This window comes from Candoia aspera, chromosome 3, assembly GCF_035149785.1.
Source record: "Candoia aspera isolate rCanAsp1 chromosome 3, rCanAsp1.hap2, whole genome shotgun sequence".
Classification (NCBI taxonomy): Eukaryota; Metazoa; Chordata; class Lepidosauria; order Squamata; family Boidae; genus Candoia; species Candoia aspera.
Window position 1 is genome coordinate 45,179,265 of NC_086155.1, and position 21,254 is coordinate 45,200,518.

Here is a 21,254-nt window from a genome sequence, read left to right on the forward strand (position 1 = left end):
AAATATTTTACATAAATAAATGCTCTCACATGTCGTAACACTGATTAAGGGAATCTAAAATTAAGGATTATTATTAAATATTAAAACATTTAGACAAGGTGAGCCTTCAAAATGTTTATAGTCTGAAGCTTATTGTTAAAAGAAACCAATATCTGCTTTGGAATATTCAAAATATAAAGTCAGAGAGTTACCATCAATCTGAAATATTACATTTGGTTTAAAAGCATTTGCCTTTGAAGATGTACAGTACTGTATACATCTTTCTGTTGATCCAGTATCAACCTGTTCAAATCAATTTTGCAGGTTTTTGAAATAATATAAAAACCTGCAAATCCTATTTCTACAGAGCCAAAAGTAGGATTGATATATGACTGAGCAGTATAAATCATGTTTTTAAACTGTCTCCAATTTGACCCTGTCCAGCCTATTTGATCAATTATGTGGAGAGAATTGTAAGAGTGTGAACAAAATGAAATGTTGCCCATGGACCATTAAAAGCCCTTTGTTCCTGTACTTCTATTCCCAAATACTGAATCACCCAATAAAATTTCTGTTGTTTCCTGCATTTCTCTCACTCAAAAGGAAAGTCCTAAAACTCTTCTGGCACCTTAACATAGGGAAAGGAGAGAAAGTTACACAAAATGTGTTAAGTTCATGTAATTCCTGAGATGGGCGGCTATAGAAATCAAATAAATAAATATAAATATAAATATAAATATATAAATATAAATAAATAAATTCGACACATGTGGGAGGTGATCATCTTTCTATACAGAGAGACACACACACACAATTATATTGCACTGCTTTTCTTCAACGAGATTCTACAGTACATTTTGAGTATCAGCAAATGGAGGCACTTTTCCTGTAATTCAACAAAAAATTAAGCACTTAATTAATCCTATTACAGTTCAGGGGATTAAACACACTTAACTCTCTATTGGATATAAAACAGCTTTATTTAACCATAGGCAGTACCAATATTTGATAATGTACTTATGGCAGATGTGGAGTTCTACCCATTGTAAGTAGAATCAGTCTGATATGGATTTCATATTTTGAGAAAATACTGTATTGTAGAGCTTGTATTATAGAGGGCTGTATTAGAGCTGTATTAGAGAGTCAGTCTGGTCTACTGATTAAGGCACCAGGCTAGAAACCAGGAGACTGAGAGGTCTAGTCCCGCCTTAGGCATGAAAGCCAGATAGGTGACTTGGGGCTAGTCACTGTCTCTCAGCCCATGATTTTAGGCTTGGGTGTTAAGCCAGTTGGTCAATTCCTGTTGCAGCTAACAGATCAACATTTGTTGAGGACCCTGCAGTTGCAGGAAAAATGCTAGGAAGAAAAAAAAACTATTATAGAGCTTGCTCAAAATTTCTATTAATAGAATTAAATAGGAAATGTTTGCAGAAGTGTAGCCACAAGGTGTCCAAACCTCAGGGATGCAAATGGATGTTGTTTACCCTGATTTGCTGAAATCCTCACCTCTGTATCCTTGGTAGTGAAGAGCTACAACCTTTTAAATCATATTCTACATGAAATAAATAGTGATTTTCCCAACCTGCTGCCTTCTAGAAGTTGTGGCAACTACAATACATCTTGAGGGCATCAGGCTGGGGAAGGCTGATGTATAACTGTTTTATTTATGTTGAAAAATGTTGCAGGATTTCTGGTTGGAAGATGACTGATTAAGGTCTAGGCTGAGACGTAACAGATGACCAAACGACTGGATTCACCCGTTTCCAAGACAACCAGTTATCTTGGCCTACCAAACACTGAACTTTTTTTAGTGCCTCAAATTTTAAAATCTTTATTCAGAGAATATAGTCCAAGTGAGTGAAAGAAAGTCCACAACTTCTGGCAAGATCAGGGCTGTCTGTTTTATGACACCCCATCTAGGATTAGGCAAACACCTAGCACAGGAACAGTTTATCCCTGGGAAGTACAGGGCGGTGGTCAATTCTATAATCCATAAAGAAACACAAAGACCTAAAACAGTCCAGTGAATTCCATGAAGGTGTAGTCAAGGGTTATTGCCTCTGAATGGTAACCCTGAAATAATTCTGAGATAATAACCATTGAAACTTCGTAATGTAAACAAACCTTCAGAGATTATGAAGACACCTGAATGGATCCTGACTGCAAACTGAGTGCATTGCACCATGAGTTGTTATCATATCATGTAAAAAGAATGAGATTTCACATGAGTTCTGGTCTTCCTCAGTGTAAGAGAAGACTAAAGCAAAAAGGAAACAAACAAAAAGACGACTTCTCACCAACCACCCTTTGCTTATGCAGTGACATTTTGGAATGATCTGGTAAGTAGACACCAATGTAAGTTGAAGACTATCACCAGAACATTAAGATGTATAGAATTTATGGCTTGATTGAGTGCAAGTTACCTGCATTTTGTTAGGTGCTATATTGATATTCCCCATTTTAATTCCATTTATATCTATGATCCTGATTCCACAAAACACTTTTAACTCAGTGTTTAGAACAAAAGCACCCAAGCATTCCAAAATTCATTGTTATGGCCCAGCAATAATAGTTATATTGAATTTATAGGGAACCTAATGCTGGTGAATTAATATAAAGGAGGCTTAGCAGAACGGGACATGATCATTATACAGTTATCAGAATCCAGTGAGGCAACCTACACAATCCATTATCTTAATTCAATTACTAGAGTTTATTACATGGCCATAAGAGGACAGTAACCTCATTTCTTCAGAATAAACACTTTGATAACCTGTTGATATATGTTTAAAGCAATTTGTCTGACAATTGTGGGTAAGGAGCAATTGTAGGAATGCAAAAATTCAATCCTGTGCACATTCACCTAAATTTTATTAAGCACATGATAGCTTAGTTCTGAGGTTTAGCTCTGGTTTGTGTGCACTGATAGCAACATTTGAGCCAATCAGTTAAGCAGATCTGACTACTTTAACATTGGGGGAAATTAGAGGTTTATGTCCAAACAGCATTTTCTTCTGGAAAAAGGAAAACTGAATGATCCACAAAAAGGGAATTTTATGGTATGGCACTTTTTGCACAAATAATCCTTTCAGCTCAACTGAGTTCATAATGCCCAAGGGGTACTGAAGAAGTTCATTCAAATGAAGCAGGAATAAAGGACTACTTTTTTATTTTATGGGAATTACCCAGAGTTAATTGCCAGCAGGAAGATGGGTATGTGTTCAGGCAAATAACTTTGCTATTATCAATTGAGTTATTCTATATGTATGTCCATGGCAATCAGAACTCCACCCTCTGGATTCTAAAGCTGTCATGTGATAAGGACATTGCATTGGCAGCAATTACTCACACTATTTCTTGTACAACTGCTTAAAAAAAAAGATAATGATAAACTTTAGGTGGTAATAATCTAGGCCAAGGCAGCTTTGAGGAGAGAGTGTAATTCAAATGTAAGCAGTAATATAGCTAATTACTATATAGTAAATCTTTGTTATACAACCCTTGTTCTGTTTCTCTTAGCGTTTAATTTTCTATTACAAGGTAGTTTGAATGATCTATAGTTGCCTTCACAGTTACCTTACTTCCTCTCCTGAGCTGTGATTTCTATGTTTAGGCAAATGAATACCGAAAGGACATAAGTTTTCCCTTAGCCTGCCTCCCACCTACAGTAATTGTATTCGTTCAGAGACTTACTAATTATGAGACCAATGATCTTCCAAATTTTTACAGAAGGATATGCATTTGTTCAGCAAAACCAAGTGTGGTTTGCTGTGTGGTATATGGGTTTTAATTACTCATTTAATTAAATAGTTCATTTATAAGGTATACCATATTCCTAGCCTTTGGAATTGGAGAAAAGTATAAATCATGTTGAAAATCAGTCCATCAGTCAAGTGCATTTCATTTAGCTATAGTAACATCTCTCCCAGGCTTGATTCTTGTGATTACCTGGACACATATATGTAGTTTTCTTGGCAACAATATAGGTTGCCATTGCTTCGACCTTAGTTCAGTTCAGAGAATGAGCCATTTTTCTATTTCCCAAGGAAATAAAAGATTTCCATTTTTTTTCCACATCCAAAAGTTCTTACTATTATTTACCTATTTTAACCCACTTTCTAGGCTAAATTTGATTGCAGTACTGTATTGTTATCAAAGTCTGGATTAACTGTCAAAGGAGCTTAATATTTAAAGATTCATATTTTCATTATTTTTACCAAAAAAGTTCTGTTCTACTGGTAACTTATAGTATTAAACATAACAAGTATTTTAGAAGGTCACTTAAAACTTTAATTTTTATTGTGATGTATCATGTTTTCCTTCCTGCTTTTAAATCTGAATAAAATTCCCCCAGAATTGCAACTATCAAAGAAAAGGAAAAAATTAACATTCAGTATTATACCTATCTCCAAATCTGAAACTTAATCTCAGAAATACATTTTAAAATTACAGAATACAATTTTGCTCAGAAACAGAAAATTGTATTATTCTGATTCATTACATTCTTTGTAAACAAAGCATAGGTCTACCTATCTGGACTGCAAAAATCCAAACAACCACGACCAGATTGCAATAAAGAGTTAGAGAGAGCTCTGTATTTTTTTGCTCCTATCTATTGGTTGTACAAACATTTGCAGCCTGGATACTATAGCCTTAAGAAGTTGCTATCCTAGTTGAAAAATGCAAGCATTCCATAAAGTGTACTCCTTCATATCTGTGGAACAAGCATTACAGAAGATAGCCCCTAGATTTTAAAAATAACCATAAATATTTAGATTTTAAAAATAACCAGAAATACACAAAGAAAAAAAACCCAGCACAAATACTACTTTGATACATGCACATAAAAATAGATTTCATTTAAAAATGGATATGTAACAAAACCAATAATGCTGGATTCTTTTTTTTTTTAGTTTTTTAATCTAGCTTTCCTTATTTTAATAAATAAGTCAAGATGGGTAACATACTTAATACTCCTTCCTCCTCCTGCTTTCCCCACAACCACAACCCTATGAGGTGAGTTGGGCTGAGAGAAAGAGACTGGCCCCAAGTCACCCAGCCGGCTTTCATCCCTAAGGCGGGACTAAAACACTCACGGTCTCCTGGTTTCTAGCCTGGTGTCTTAACCACTACACCAAACTGGCTCTCTTTTTCTTGTTATCTTTTTAATGTTATCATTGTAATTCTTGTCATCCAAAGTCTTTTAAGTAAGGAGAAAACATGGCATCCAGTAGTAATTTTAATTTTGTAACCTGACCATTTTATAATAGTATATTTTCATTGATTATTGTAGCTAAATAGTCGTGCCAGTTGACACTAGTATCTAACTTTGAAAAAACTAAGCAGGATCAGACCTACTTAGTACCTGGGTGGGAGACTACCAGAAATCCCATATACTAGATTGGGAAGTTATAAAAACATATTGGGAAGTCATGGATATTTGTCCATATAGTCATAAAGAGTCAAGGTCAGTTTGTGGAAGTCTTTTAATATAAAACAATTTCCATAATGTTCATTTCCTATTTAAGCAGCAGCCTTTACGTTGCAAGCCTATACAGTATGTACATACCTGAATGCAAACACCATTCAGTGTGGCTTACTTCTGCAGAGACACATCTAGGGTTGCAGTATCTTGCAACAATATATAAATACCTTCTAAAGCACTGTTTCTCAACCTCAGCGACTTTAAGATGTCTGGACTTCAACACGATGCTGGCTGGGGAATTCTGGGAGTTGAAGTCCACACATCTTAAAGTTGTTGAGGTTGAGAAACTGCTCTAGAGTAAGAAAGTATGCTCGAATAAAATTATCTTTTGTGACTCAACTTGTGAAAGGGGGAAAGAGATACTTTACTGAATGAGATTTACCGTCTGTAAGAATTATTCCTTTTGCTCGTGTTTTAAAGTTTGAAATAGTACTCACAAAACCGAGTCAATTACATAACCTTCTACCCGTCATACTCTCACACATCCTTGGATGTTCTATATTCTTTTAAAGTTCCTATTTACTGTTTTGCCATTTTTCCACATTTGTACTTAATCTAAAGCCTCTCGTATCCGGTTCCCAAGTTTCAGCAAGTTAGCTATGGGAGAAAACGGAAAACAGAGTTCAGTGTTTAGCCTGAAAACTACAAAACCCAGGCTACATTTCGGGAAAAGCGCCCGTTTTCAGAGGCCCTTTATATAGGAACTCCTACTATAAGGAACTCCTTCCTAATAAGACTACATTCCCCATAGTTCAAGGCGACCAAGAGGTCCGGATTGGGTCCGCCCCTGGCCACCTCCCCCTCCCCGCCAGAGCGCCCGGATAAAGGTTCCGTTCCGTGCGCAGTGCGACTTGATGCGTCGCTGCTGACAGGGGAGCAGGAGGTTAAGGCTGGGGGAAAGGCGGCAATAACAGCCTGGCATCGTCCGACTCCCCACCGTGGTGGGAAGGGGACTCTGGAATTGAAGTCCCGGCGGGCGAAATGTCGGAGGGATGGGGAGGCCCCACTGTCCGCGGCTCCGGCGGAGGATTAAATCGCGAGCTGTGCCGCACGTTCGGCCACTACAACCGGCACCTAGCGAGATTGCAGCACAACTTGCGCGAAACGAAGAAGTTCTTCCGCGACATCAAATACTCCCAAGGGCCCGCTGTTTTCCCCGTTGCCAATACTGGGCCTGTCGAGGAGGAGCCGCTTCAACAACACCCCGCCCCTTCTGCCGTTGATAGCGCCCCTGCTGGTGGGGGTGCCTCCCTGCAGTCCGGTAAGTGTGAGGGGCGTAACCGAGGCGACGCGCGGGAGAAAGACCTGCGTTCAGTCTCCTCAGGGACAGATGTCGGCACCCCTTCAAGTAGGACGTCTAGAAAAGAAAGCCCGCCAGCTGTGGCTCTTGCTTTCCATCACCGAAGCGGGAAAGGCCCGCGCTTGAAGGAAATCCTGGGTGTGGGCAAGGCGGTGAGTGAATTCGACTAGGGCGGCATTAAGGAGAGCCGGGATTTGAGCAGCGGGTAGAGAAAGGGCAATTGGGACCCGTGGAGGCAGCTACGGAATTGATGGGAGCTGACAAGTGTTCTCGGAGGTTCCTTGAAGGCGGCAGGGAAGCACGTTTGACAAGTCTGTGCTGCTGAAGCCTGTCCACCTCCAAGCAGAGGGCCTGCTGTGGGGGAACGAGGGGCTGCCATGTTCTCCATTGGGGCCTCTGGCCTGAGAGAAGGGCTTTCCAGTGGTGGTCCGTGGCTACTGACTATTAACTGTATAACTTCTGTAACTTCTTCGGCTACCTACTGATCTATCTTTGCATCAATTTCTTTTACTTTCCTTTTTTTGCTTGTCCATTTTCTCTTTTTTTAAAAGAAAGATTAATAAAAATGATTTGTAAAAAGAAATTAACCTAATTTCTATGCTAATATAATAAGGATGTTCTCTATCCTTACCCCACAAGAAATTTTGTGGTGAGAAGATGAAAGATACCATCATCCTTTGAAGCAAATGTTCTGAAGCATGGCCTATAGGCAGCAGACTTGAATACTTCTCGCTCAAGCAGAGATTTGGAGATAATTATAAATATCATGATAGAATAGTGTGTAGGGTGAAACAACTTGTTTTTTACTTCCTTTTTTCCTTTGATTCTCCCAAAATATGTGAATCTGGCTTCTCTTGGATGGTCTGGTAAACAGAGCTTCCATTTGTTGAGATTGAAAAGAATAGAATTTCTTGAGCTATTAATGAAGCAATAAATCAATATTTTGGAAGAAATGTATACCTAAGTGGATGTATCCAAAGGCTAGGTGCACTATATAGGACTTAATAGAAAAATTGTCAGGCTCTGCCTGCTACCCAGTAAAAACACAGACGCTAGTGTTCTGCTTTTATTTGAGTATAGGATGCATGCCCTTAGAAAAGCTGAGAGTGAGTGGAGCGCGCCAGAACGGGATTTAAATAGCCCGTGCCAGTCAGCGCTCCACCCCTTCTTTCTCCGGGTGCGCCCCGAGCCCCATTGGTTCTGTTGCCGGTAGGCGAGGGGTTGTGGAGCCCCTCCTGTGCCTCAGGCACTTCCTTGACTGTTTTCCCGGCCGGTGATGGTTCATTGCCGGGCGATCAGGTTTGTAATCTTTTGACAGCTCGGGCATGCCTCGTGGTCTGATCTTGTCAATTACCTTCTTTGCAACATTGTATCTCTCTCTTCCTCACCTTGGCTAGAGTCGATACTTTGTTGCCAGCACCTGTTGCTCTCTTTTGTTAGCTAGTTGCCTTTTCCCTTAATCCGCCCGGTACCCATTTCCCTGTATTGTTATGTGAGCCGTTGCGATGTCACAAGCATCGCAACGGTGATCATGACATACTGCCCCCCTTTGGGAAGGTTAAGCCGCAGGTTTGGACGGGTAGGCAGTGTGGAAGGTGCGGATCAGGTCGGGAGCCTGGACGTCACGGGCAGCGACCCACTCAGGGTGTGGAAAGTGTTTCCACTTTACGAGGTATTGGAGGGAGCCCCACCGCTTGCGGGAGTCAAGCACCTCCTTTACTTCAAAGTGTTGCTGCCCGTCTATCATTACTGGTGGGGGGGGCGTGCGTGGGTGCCACCGAGAGGGATCACTTGCCGGCTTGAGTAAGCTGCAGTGAAATACTGGGTGCAGTCTCTTTAGATTATGGGGCAGGTCCAAGCGCACCGTGACTGGGTTCACTATTTGTGTCACCTGGAATGGTCCAATAAACTTGGGGGCCAGCTTCTTCGACGGTTGCGGCGATTTTATGAATCTGGTGGATAGATAGACCATGTCCCCCACCTGAAATGTTGGTTGCTGGTGCCGGTGTTTGTCCGCTTGTGATTTGTATGCTGTTTGTGCCTCTTTAAGCACGTCCTTGATGACCGGCCAGGAATCTGCGATTTTCTCACCCCAATCACAGGCGGCCACTGTTGGGGACGGAGGCTGAGGTAGTTCAGGGATGGGGACGAACTCCCGACCCGACACCACCCCAAAGGGGGGTTTTCTGGTGCTTTGGTGTATCGCGTTGTTGTATGCGACCTCTGCAAACGGGAGGAGGTCTACCCAGTCGTCTTGGTGATAGTTTATGTAGGAGCGGAGGAATTGCTCCGGTGTGGCATTAAGGATCTCTGTGGATCCATCCGTCTGGGGATGCCAGGAGGTTGACAGGGCTTGCTGGGTACCTATCAGTTTCAAAAAAGCCCGCCAAAACCTCGAGGTAAATTGTGTGCCCTATTGGTCACCAAGCGGGAGGGGCATCCGTGTAGGCGGTACATGTGGACTAGGAACAGTTTCGCCAGCTGTTGGGCTGACGGGATAGAGGCGCAGGGGATGAAATGCGCTTGTTTTGAAAAGTAGTCTTTTACCACCCAAATGACCGTTTTCTTTTGGCTTGGCAGTAAGTCGACTATGAAGTCCATTGAGATTTCATCCCAAGGGCAGGAGGGTTCAGCTACGGGTTGCAGTAGCCCCTGGGGTTTGCCAGCCGGTTGCTTGGCCATAGCGCACACTGGGCAGGACGCCACATAGGTCTTGACGTCCTTCCTCAGCGAGGGCCACAAAACTCTCTCCGAGTCAGGTGTAGGGTTTTCAGGAACCCAAAGTGACCAGCCTGTTTGCTGTCATGCGATCTGTTGAGGATTGCCTGCCGTTGTGAGTCGGGTACATATAGCCTTCCCTCCGTCCATGCGAGGTCCTGGTCCATGGTGACCTTGTTGGGGTTGGCGAGGAGCCAGGGGTCAGATTTCAATGCTGTTATGAAATCTGCCCGTAGCCCCCCTGGTATTAGAGGTTGCCTGCGTCTAGGGGCAGGTTGCGTTGTAGTTGTTTGTGAGGGGGGGCAGGCTGTCCCCGAGCGCGACCCCGGGTGACCGCTGCCATACCCAGCTGGGAATCGGAAAGTACCGTCCCTACAATGTCGGAGATAGGCTCCGCATCCTGGGGTAGTCGGGAGAGTGCGTCTGCCAGGAAGTTCTTTTTGCCTGGTATGAACTTCAGCTGGAAGTTGAACCGGCTGAAGAACTGAGCCCATCGTATTTGCTTGGGACTGAGGCGCCGGGGCGTACGGAGCGCCTCGAGGTTGCGGTGGTCTGTCCAGACCTCAAACGGGCAAGTCGTCCCTTCCAAAAGGTGGTGCCAAGCCTCCAGCGCTGCTTTAACTGCAAACGCTTTCTTTTCCCATACGTGCCAGCGCCTCTCTGTCTCCGAGAATTTCCTCGAGAGGTAGGCACATGGCTTCAGGATTCCTGCAGAATCCTTTTGCAGCAGGATGGCGCCTATTGAGAAGTCAGAGGCGTCCACCTGCACCACAAAAGGTCGTTCGGGGTCCGGGTGAGCTAGGATTGGCTCCGCTGTGAACAGCGCTTTTAGCCTGTCAAACACGGTTTGACAGGCAGGAGTCCAATTAAGTACGCCCCCCGGGTTTTTTACCTTGCGCGTCTCCCCGACGCCCTTGGTCTTGAGCAAATCGGTTAAGGGTAGGGCGATTTCCGCGAACCCCCTCGCGAAGGACCTATAGAAATTCGCGAATCCGAGGAAGCTTTGAAGCTGGCGCCTGGTGCGTGGGCGTTCCCAGCTCAAAACTGCCTGGACCTTCACGGGGTCCATTTCTACGCCTTTGTCAGAGATTCTGTACCCTAGGTAGTCCAAGCGCAATTTGTGGAATTCGCACTTGGACAGCTTAGCGTAGAGTTTGGCTTTCCGTAGCTTAGTGAGGACTTGCCTCACCAACCTCTCGTGTTCCCTCTGCATTCTCGTGTAGATGAGGACATCATCCAGGTAAACCAGTACGCCCTTGAATAGGTGTTCATGCAGTACCTCGTTGATGAGTTGCATGAAGACCCCCGGGGCCCCCTCAAGACCGAATGGCAGTACCTTGTATTGGAAGGAGCCCAAGGGGCAGTTGAATGCCGTTTTCCACTTGTCCCCCTCCCTGATGCGGATTCTGTAATACACCTCACGGAGGTTGAGTTTGGAAAACACCCTTCCCTTTGACAGGTGTGCTAGCATGTCCTTTACGAGGGGTAGGGGGTATTTGTTGGATAGGGAAGTAGAATTTAATCCGCGGTAATCAGTGCATAGTCTCAGGGTGCCGTCCTTCTTTTCCCGAAATAGGACGGGTGCTCCAACCAGCGAGTTCGCTGGTTCTATGAAGCCCCTGGAGAGGTTTTTATCCAAGAATTCCCCCAGCGCCGCTAATTCTCTCTGGGTCATGGGGTAGATCTTGGGCTTGGGTAATGGGATGTCTGGGAGCAGTTCAATTGTGCAGTCCATCTTGCGGTGGGGGGGTAATTGGTCCGCCTCCTCTTCTCCGAAGACATCTGCAAAGTCTGCATATTGCTCCAGCAGTCCTTCTGGGGGGGGGGGGTCGTGGGTGTGGTCTCCGACTTCTGCCCTCTCCACCGTTGGAGCAGATGGTTTGTCCGGTGTCAGTGCCTGGTAGACCCCGTCTTTGAACTTGATGGACCATGTCCTCCAGCCTATGTGTGGGTTGTTGCATGCTAGCCAGGGGACCCCCAGCACTATTATGGGTTTCCCTATCTGGGTCACCACAAAGTTTATTGATTCCTTGTGGGTGCCCATTGTCAGGGTGACCATTCTGGTCCTCTGGGTGGTCGGTCTCCCCCCCGCTGTAGAACCGTCTAGTTGATGGAATGCCAGCAGTTTAGGGAGGGGGAAACAAGGCAGTTTTAGTGCGGCGACAATGTCCGGGTGGATCAGATTTCTGGAGCACCCAGAATCCACCATAGCTTCGGCCGCAATGGCTCTAGGGCTGTAAGAGAGTTCAATTGTCCCTGCCAGGATGGAGCAATCGTCACTCACCCTGGGGTTGTTGCGCCCCTTCTTCACCACCTGCCCAGCGGTGCTGCTTAGAGCAGGTGGGGAGCGTTTTCCGCCGGCTGTTCTTGGGCCTCGATCGCGTCCCCTGCGAGGTAGGCGTCCTCGTCCGGGGTTGCTAACGCTCCTGTCAGCCGTCTGGGGGGGTTGGATGGCTTGTGCGGCATCTTCGGTGTGGGTCTGGGCGGGCGATCCGTTCTGTTTGTGAAACAGTCCACTGCTCGGTGGCCCGTTTTCCCGCACCTGGTACACTGCCCACAGGCAAGCCTCCGTTGTTGGTCTGTGTGCCAGATTGGGCCCAACTGTGGGACTGGTCCTCTTGTGCTGGGCGGGATTTTGTCATCTGTGGTTGCGAGCAGGAACGTGCGCTGAGCGTGCTCCGCTTTTCCGGCTAGGCAAATCCACCTGTGAAGAGAGGCTGGGTCGTCCCTGTAGAGTGCCCATTGAAGCACCTCCCGGTTGAGGCCACCCTTGAACGTGTCGATCAGGGTGGCCTCAGACCATTCCGTGATTTTGCCTGCGAGGACCTTGAACTCGAGGGTGTAGTCGGCCACCGGTTTTCTTCCCTGGTGTAGCGCTTGAAGTGTGCACTTGGCCCTTTCATTCGCCAGGGGGTCCTCAAAGTAATGCTTCAACTCAGCGAGGAAGTCATGGAAATCGGCCAAGGCTGGGGCTCCGGACTCGGACATCTGTACGTACCAGTCCGCAGCCCTGTCTTGGAGCTTGGTGGCCACCGCCGAGATTTTAGCGGCTTCTCTGTTGAAGCAATGGCCGTATTGGGCCATGTAGTCCCTCGCATTTGTTAGAAAGAAGGACAGTTTCGTAGGGTTCCCATCAAATTGTACAGGGAAGTCTTTGGCGAACCTCCCAATTTGCGGGTCCCCTCCCTGTGGATGGTGAGGGATGGCTCCCACTGGCCTGGGGCTGCGAATCCCTGCGACAGTCTCTCGTGCTTGGCCCCTTCCGCTCGGGGTTGTTGGCGGGGTGGGTATGTTGCCCCAATCCCCTCTTACCCCCTGTGCCGCCTCAGTCTTGGAGCGCTCGCTGACAATTGTTCCTAGGAACTGGAGCATATGTTCCAGGTCTCGTACCTTGGGTTTCAGGGTCGTGTCCTCGTCTGCCGATGTCGGGGACAGGCGCAGGTGCTCAAGGTATCGTACCCTGGCTTCCAGGGCCGTGACCCTGTCTGGCATGCCTTGATCGTCCAACGTCGGTGCTGCCAGATGCTGTCCGGTATGTAGTCTTGCGCCTTCCTGCTCGGGCGTTTGGGGGTAGCGGAGCCTCCAGGTGGAGTAGGGTGTTCCCGTCCAGGGTCCTGCTCCGCCGGCCCAAGCGAGGAGTTGCTGGTCCCTGACTTCGTCTTCCGTCGGGGTTCTCCCGTCTGGGTTGGAGCTCCGGGTCTGGAACTGGGGTGCGGTGTGGGCAGGGAGGGTGTCCGTCCCCTTTTGGGTACGCTGCCTCCAGCTGCTGTCGGGTCGTCTCTGCCTCTTGCGGGCCATCCTTCACGCCTCTGGTGCGAAGTGCTGGCTCCATCGCTGTCCCCGGTTCCGGTTTTCGCCAGTTGGTCTCTCCCGCGGAAAAATTTTCGTCCGGTGGAGCTTGGCGATTTTGGTTTGGTCACTCTCAGCTTTGTCAGGCTCTGCCTGCTACTCAGTAAAAACACAGATGCTAGTGTAGGCTTAGGTTCTGATTTTATTTGAGTATAGGATGCACGCCCTTAGAAAAGCTGAGAGTGAGTGGAGTGCGCCGGAACGGGATTTAAATAGCCCGTGCCGGTCAGCGCTCCACCCCTTCTTTCTCCGGGTGCGCCCTGAGCCCCATTGGTTCTGTTGCCGGTAGGCGAGGGGTTGTGGAGCCCCTCCTGTGCCTCAGGCACTTCCTTGACTGTTTTCCCGGCCGGTGATGGTTCATTGCCGGGCGATCAGGTTTGTAATCTTTTGACAGCTCGGGCATGCCTCGTGGTCTGATCTTGTCAATTACCTTCTTTGCAACATTGTATCTCTCTCTTCCTCACCTTGGCTAGAGTCGATACTTTGTTGCCAGCACCTGTTGCTCTCTTTTGTTAGCTAGTTGCCTTTTCCCTTAATCCGCCCGGTACCCATTTCCCTGTATTGTTATGTGAGCCGTTGCGATGTCACAAGCATCGCAACGGTGATCATGACATACTGCCCCCCTTTGGGAAGGTTAAGCCGCAGGTTTGGACGGGTAGGCAGTGTGGAAGGTGCGGATCAGGTCGGGAGCCTGGACGTCACGGGCAGCGACCCACTCAGGGTGTGGAAAGTGTTTCCACTTTACGAGGTATTGGAGGGAGCCCCACCGCTTGCGGGAGTCAAGCACCTCCTTTACTTCAAAGTGTTGCTGCCCGTCTATCATTACTGGTGGGGGGGGCGTGCGTGGGTGCCACCGAGAGGGATCACTTGCCGGCTTGAGTAAGCTGCAGTGAAATACTGGGTGCAGTCTCTTTAGATTATGGGGCAGGTCCAAGCGCACCGTGACTGGGTTCACTATTTGTGTCACCTGGAATGGTCCAATAAACTTGGGGGCCAGCTTCTTCGACGGTTGCGGCGATTTTATGAATCTGGTGGATAGATAGACCATGTCCCCCACCTGAAATGTTGGTTGCTGGTGCCGGTGTTTGTCCGCTTGTGATTTGTATGCTGTTTGTGCCTCTTTAAGCACGTCCTTGATGACCGGCCAGGAATCTGCGATTTTCTCACCCCAATCACAGGCGGCCACTGTTGGGGACGGAGGCTGAGGTAGTTCAGGGATGGGGACGAACTCCCGACCCGACACCACCCCAAAGGGGGGTTTTCTGGTGCTTTGGTGTATCGCGTTGTTGTATGCGACCTCTGCAAACGGGAGGAGGTCTACCCAGTCGTCTGGGTGATAGTTTATGTAGGAGCGGAGGAATTGCTCCGGTGTGGCATTAAGGATCTCTGTGGATCCATCCGTCTGGGGATGCCAGGAGGTTGACAGGGCTTGCTGGGTACCTATCAGTTTCAAAAAAGCCCGCCAAAACCTCGAGGTAAATTGTGTGCCCTATTGGTCACCAAGCGGGAGGGGCATCCGTGTAGGCGGTACATGTGGACTAGGAACAGTTTCGCCAGCTGTTGGGCTGACGGGATAGAGGCGCAGGGGATGAAATGCGCTTGTTTTGAAAAGTAGTCTTTTACCACCCAAATGACCGTTTTCTTTTGGCTTGGCAGTAAGTCGACTATGAAGTCCATTGAGATTTCATCCCAAGGGCAGGAGGGTTCAGCTACGGGTTGCAGTAGCCCCTGGGGTTTGCCAGCCGGTTGCTTGGCCATAGCGCACACTGGGCAGGACGCCACATAGGTCTTGACGTCCTTCCTCAGCGAGGGCCACAAAACTCTCTCCGAGTCAGGTGTAGGGTTTTCAGGAACCCAAAGTGACCAGCCTGTTTGCTGTCATGCGATCTGTTGAGGATTGCCTGCCGTTGTGAGTCGGGTACATATAGCCTTCCCTCCGTCCATGCGAGGTCCTGGTCCATGGTGACCTTGTTGGGGTTGGCGAGGAGCCAGGGGTCAGATTTCAATGCTGTTATGAAATCTGCCCGTAGCCCCCCTGGTATTAGAGGTTGCCTGCGTCTAGGGGCAGGTTGCGTTGTAGTTGTTTGTGAGGGGGGGCAGGCTGTCCCCGAGCGCGACCCCGGGTGACCGCTGCCATACCCAGCTGGGAATCGGAAAGTACCGTCCCTACAATGTCGGAGATAGGCTCCGCATCCTGGGGTAGTCGGGAGAGTGCGTCTGCCAGGAAGTTCTTTTTGCCTGGTATGAACTTCAGCTGGAAGTTGAACCGGCTGAAGAACTGAGCCCATCGTATTTGCTTGGGACTGAGGCGCCGGGGCGTACGGAGCGCCTCGAGGTTGCGGTGGTCTGTCCAGACCTCAAACGGGCAAGTCGTCCCTTCCAAAAGGTGGTGCCAAGCCTCCAGCGCTGCTTTAACTGCAAACGCTTTCTTTTCCCATACGTGCCAGCGCCTCTCTGTCTCCGAGAATTTCCTCGAGAGGTAGGCACATGGCTTCAGGATTCCTGCAGAATCCTTTTGCAGCAGGATGGCGCCTATTGAGAAGTCAGAGGCGTCCACCTGCACCACAAAAGGTCGTTCGGGGTCCGGGTGAGCTAGGATTGGCTCCGCTGTGAACAGCGCTTTTAGCCTGTCAAACACGGTTTGACAGGCAGGAGTCCAATTAAGTACGCCCCCCGGGTTTTTTACCTTGCGCGTCTCCCCGACGCCCTTGGTCTTGAGCAAATCGGTTAAGGGTAGGGCGATTTCCGCGAACCCCCTCGCGAAGGACCTATAGAAATTCGCGAATCCGAGGAAGCTTTGAAGCTGGCGCCTGGTGCGTGGGCGTTCCCAGCTCAAAACTGCCTGGACCTTCACGGGGTCCATTTCTACGCCTTTGTCAGAGATTCTGTACCCTAGGTAGTCCAAGCGCAATTTGTGGAATTCGCACTTGGACAGCTTAGCGTAGAGTTTGGCTTTCCGTAGCTTAGTGAGGACTTGCCTCACCAACCTCTCGTGTTCCCTCTGCATTCTCGTGTAGATGAGGACATCATCCAGGTAAACCAGTACGCCCTTGAATAGGTGTTCATGCAGTACCTCGTTGATGAGTTGCATGAAGACCCCCGGGGCCCCCTCAAGACCGAATGGCAGTACCTTGTATTGGAAGGAGCCCAAGGGGCAGTTGAATGCCGTTTTCCACTTGTCCCCCTCCCTGATGCGGATTCTGTAATACACCTCACGGAGGTTGAGTTTGGAAAACACCCTTCCCTTTGACAGGTGTGCTAGCATGTCCTTTACGAGGGGTAGGGGGTATTTGTTGGATAGGGAAGTAGAATTTAATCCGCGGTAATCAGTGCATAGTCTCAGGGTGCCGTCCTTCTTTTCCCGAAATAGGACGGGTGCTCCAACCAGCGAGTTCGCTGGTTCTATGAAGCCCCTGGAGAGGTTTTTATCCAAGAATTCCCCCAGCGCCGCTAATTCTCTCTGGGTCATGGGGTAGATCTTGGGCTTGGGTAATGGGATGTCTGGGAGCAGTTCAATTGTGCAGTCCATCTTGCGGTGGGGGGGTAATTGGTCCGCCTCCTCTTCTCCGAAGACATCTGCAAAGTCTGCATATTGCTCCAGCAGTCCTTCTGGGGGGGGGGGGGTCGTGGGTGTGGTCTCCGACTTCTGCCCTCTCCACCGTTGGAGCAGATGGTTTGTCCGGTGTCAGTGCCTGGTAGACCCCGTCTTTGAACTTGATGGACCATGTCCTCCAGCCTATGTGTGGGTTGTTGCATGCTAGCCAGGGGACCCCCAGCACTATTATGGGTTTCCCTATCTGGGTCACCACAAAGTTTATTGATTCCTTGTGGGTGCCCATTGTCAGGGTGACCATTCTGGTCCTCTGGGTGGTCGGTCTCCCCCCCGCTGTAGAACCGTCTAGTTGATGGAATGCCAGCAGTTTAGGGAGGGGGAAACAAGGCAGTTTTAGTGCGGCGACAATGTCCGGGTGGATCAGATTTCTGGAGCACCCAGAATCCACCATAGCTTCGGCCGCAATGGCTCTAGGGCTGTAAGAGAGTTCAATTGTCCCTGCCAGGATGGAGCAATCGTCACTCACCCTGGGGTTGTTGCGCCCCTTCTTCACCACCTGCCCAGCGGTGCTGCTTAGAGCAGGTGGGGAGCGTTTTCCGCCGGCTGTTCTTGGGCCTCGATCGCGTCCCCTGCGAGGTAGGCGTCCTCGTCCGGGGTTGCTAACGCTCCTGTCAGCCGTCTGGGGGGGTTGGATGGCTTGTGCGGCATCTTCGGTGTGGGTCTGGGCGGGCGATCCGTTCTGTTTGTGAAACAGTCCACTGCTCGGTGGCCCGTTTTCCCGCACCTGGTACACTGCCCACAGGCAAGCCTCCGTTGTTGGTCTGTGTGCCAGATTGGGCCCAACTGTGGGACTGGTCCTCTTGTGCTGGGCGGGATTTTGTCATCTGTGGTTGCGAGCAGGAACGTGCGCTGAGCGTGCTCCGCTTTTCCGGCTAGGCAAATCCACCTGTGAAGAGAGGCTGGGTCGTCCCTGTAGAGTGCCCATTGAAGCACCTCCCGGTTGAGGCCACCCTTGAACGTGTCGATCAGGGTGGCCTCAGACCATTCCGTGATTTTGCCTGCGAGGACCTTGAACTCGAGGGTGTAGTCGGCCACCGGTTTTCTTCCCTGGTGTAGCGCTTGAAGTGTGCACTTGGCCCTTTCATTCGCCAGGGGGTCCTCAAAGTAATGCTTCAACTCAGCGAGGAAGTCATGGAAATCGGCCAAGGCTGGGGCTCCGGACTCGGACATCTGTACGTACCAGTCCGCAGCCCTGTCTTGGAGCTTGGTGGCCACCGCCGAGATTTTAGCGGCTTCTCTGTTGAAGCAATGGCCGTATTGGGCCATGTAGTCCCTCGCATTTGTTAGAAAGAAGGACAGTTTCGTAGGGTTCCCATCAAATTGTACAGGGAAGTCTTTGGCGAACCTCCCAATTTGCGGGTCCCCTCCCTGTGGATGGTGAGGGATGGCTCCCACTGGCCTGGGGCTGCGAATCCCTGCGACAGTCTCTCGTGCTTGGCCCCTTCCGCTCGGGGTTGTTGGCGGGGTGGGTATGTTGCCCCAATCCCCTCTTACCCCCTGTGCCGCCTCAGTCTTGGAGCGCTCGCTGACAATTGTTCCTAGGAACTGGAGCATATGTTCCAGGTCTCGTACCTTGGGTTTCAGGGTCGTGTCCTCGTCTGCCGATGTCGGGGACAGGCGCAGGTGCTCAAGGTATCGTACCCTGGCTTCCAGGGCCGTGACCCTGTCTGGCATGCCTTGATCGTCCAACGTCGGTGCTGCCAGATGCTGTCCGGTATGTAGTCTTGCGCCTTCCTGCTCGGGCGTTTGGGGGTAGCGGAGCCTCCAGGTGGAGTAGGGTGTTCCCGTCCAGGGTCCTGCTCCGCCGGCCCAAGCGAGGAGTTGCTGGTCCCTGACTTCGTCTTCCGTCGGGGTTCTCCCGTCTGGGTTGGAGCTCCGGGTCTGGAACTGGGGTGCGGTGTGGGCAGGGAGGGTGTCCGTCCCCTTTTGGGTACGCTGCCTCCAGCTGCTGTCGGGTCGTCTCTGCCTCTTGCGGGCCATCCTTCACGCCTCTGGTGCGAAGTGCTGGCTCCATCGCTGTCCCCGGTTCCGGTTTTCGCCAGTTGGTCTCTCCCGCGGAAAAATTTTCGTCCGGTGGAGCTTGGCGATTTTGGTTTGGTCACTCTCAGCTTTGTCAGGCTCTGCCTGCTACTCAGTAAAAACACAGATGCTAGTGTAGGCTTAGGTTCTGATTTTATTTGAGTATAGGATGCACGCCCTTAGAAAAGCTGAGAGTGAGTGGAGTGCGCCGGAACGGGATTTAAATAGCCCGTGCCGGTCAGCGCTCCACCCCTTCTTTCTCCGGGTGCGCCCTGAGCCCCATTGGTTCTGTTGCCGGTAGGCGAGGGGTTGTGGAGCCCCTCCTGTGCCTCAGGCACTTCCTTGACTGTTTTCCCGGCCGGTGATGGTTCATTGCCGGGCGATCAGGTTTGTAATCTTTTGACAGCTCGGGCATGCCTCGTGGTCTGATCTTGTCAATTACCTTCTTTGCAACATTGTATCTCTCTCTTCCTCACCTTGGCTAGAGTCGATACTTTGTTGCCAGCACCTGTTGCTCTCTTTTGTTAGCTAGTTGCCTTTTCCCTTAATCCGCCCGGTACCCATTTCCCTGTATTGTTATGTGAGCCGTTGCGATGTCACAAGCATCGCAACGGTGATCATGACATACTGCCCCCCTTTGGGAAGGTTAAGCCGCAGGTTTGGACGGGTAGGCAGTGTGGAAGGTGCGGATCAGGTCGGGAGCCTGGACGTCACGGGCAGCGACCCACTCAGGGTGTGGAAAGTGTTTCCACTTTACGAGGTATTGGAGGGAGCCCCACCGCTTGCGGGAGTCAAGCACCTCCTTTACTTCAAAGTGTTGCTGCCCGTCTATCATTACTGGTGGGGGGGGGCGTGCGTGGGTGCCACCGAGAGGGATCACTTGCCGGCTTGAGTAAGCTGCAGTGAAATACTGGGTGCAGTCTCTTTAGATTATGGGGCAGGTCCAAGCGCACCGTGACTGGGTTCACTATTTGTGTCACCTGGAATGGTCCAATAAACTTGGGGGCCAGCTTCTTCGACGGTTGCGGCGATTTTATGAATCTGGTGGATAGATAGACCATGTCCCCCACCTGAAATGTTGGTTGCTGGTGCCGGTGTTTGTCCGCTTGTGATTTGTATGCTGTTTGTGCCTCTTTAAGCACGTCCTTGATGACCGGCCAGGAATCTGCGATTTTCTCACCCCAATCACAGGCGGCCACTGTTGGGGACGGAGGCTGAGGTAGTTCAGGGATGGGGACGAACTCCCGACCCGACACCACCCCAAAGGGGGGTTTTCTGGTGCTTTGGTGTATCGCGTTGTTGTATGCGACCTCTGCAAACGGGAGGAGGTCTACCCAGTCGTCTTGGTGATAGTTTATGTAGGAGCGGAGGAATTGCTCCGGTGTGGCATTAAGGATCTCTGTGGATCCATCCGTCTGGGGATGCCAGGAGGTTGACAGGGCTTGCTGGGTACCTATCAGTTTCAAAAAAGCCCGCCAAAACCTCGAGGTAAATTGTGTGCCCTATTGGTCACCAAGCGGGAGGGGCATCCGTGTAGGCGGTACATGTGGACTAGGAACAGTTTCGCCAGCTGTTGGGCTGACGGGATAGAGGCGCAGGGGATGAAATGCGCTTGTTTTGAAAAGTAGTCTTTTACCACCCAAATGACCGTTTTCTTTTGGCTTGGCAGTAAGTCGACTATGAAGTCCATTGAGATTTCATCCCAAGGGCAGGAGGGTTCAGCTACGGGTTGCAGTAGCCCCTGGGGTTTGCCAGCCGGTTGCTTGGCCATAGCGCACACTGGGCAGGACGCCACATAGGTCTTGACGTCCTTCCTCAGCGAGGGCCACAAAACTCTCTCCGAGTCAGGTGTAGGGTTTTCAGGAACCCAAAGTGACCAGCCTGTTTGCTGTCATGCGATCTGTTGAGGATTGCCTGCCGTTGTGAGTCGGGTACATATAGCCTTCCCTCCGTCCATGCGAGGTCCTGGTCCATGGTGACCTTGTTGGGGTTGGCGAGGAGCCAGGGGTCAGATTTCAATGCTGTTATGAAATCTGCCCGTAGCCCCCCTGGTATTAGAGGTTGCCTGCGTCTAGGGGCAGGTTGCGTTGTAGTTGTTTGTGAGGGGGGGCAGGCTGTCCCCGAGCGCGACCCCGGGTGACCGCTGCCATACCCAGCTGGGAATCGGAAAGTACCGTCCCTACAATGTCGGAGATAGGCTCCGCATCCTGGGGTAGTCGGGAGAGTGCGTCTGCCAGGAAGTTCTTTTTGCCTGGTATGAACTTCAGCTGGAAGTTGAACCGGCTGAAGAA

General features: G+C 49.6%; 1 protein-coding gene across 2 annotated transcripts in view; it reads left to right on the plus strand.

The window, feature by feature from the left end:
• The first annotated feature begins 6,230 nt into the window (after positions 1 to 6,230).
• Positions 6,231 to 21,254, plus strand: part of DSTYK (dual serine/threonine and tyrosine protein kinase) — a 90,505-nt gene continuing 75,481 nt past the window's right edge. Inside the window, exon 1 of one of the 2 annotated variants that reach the window (XM_063297518.1) lies at positions 6,231 to 6,725. In XM_063297518.1, coding sequence (XP_063153588.1) covers positions 6,446 to 6,725 — 280 coding nt within the window. In that variant the 5' untranslated portion in view covers positions 6,231 to 6,445. Of the gene's footprint in view, positions 6,726 to 6,839; positions 6,917 to 21,254 lie in introns of those variants that run through there. The other variant, XM_063297519.1, reaches the window with a different exon arrangement.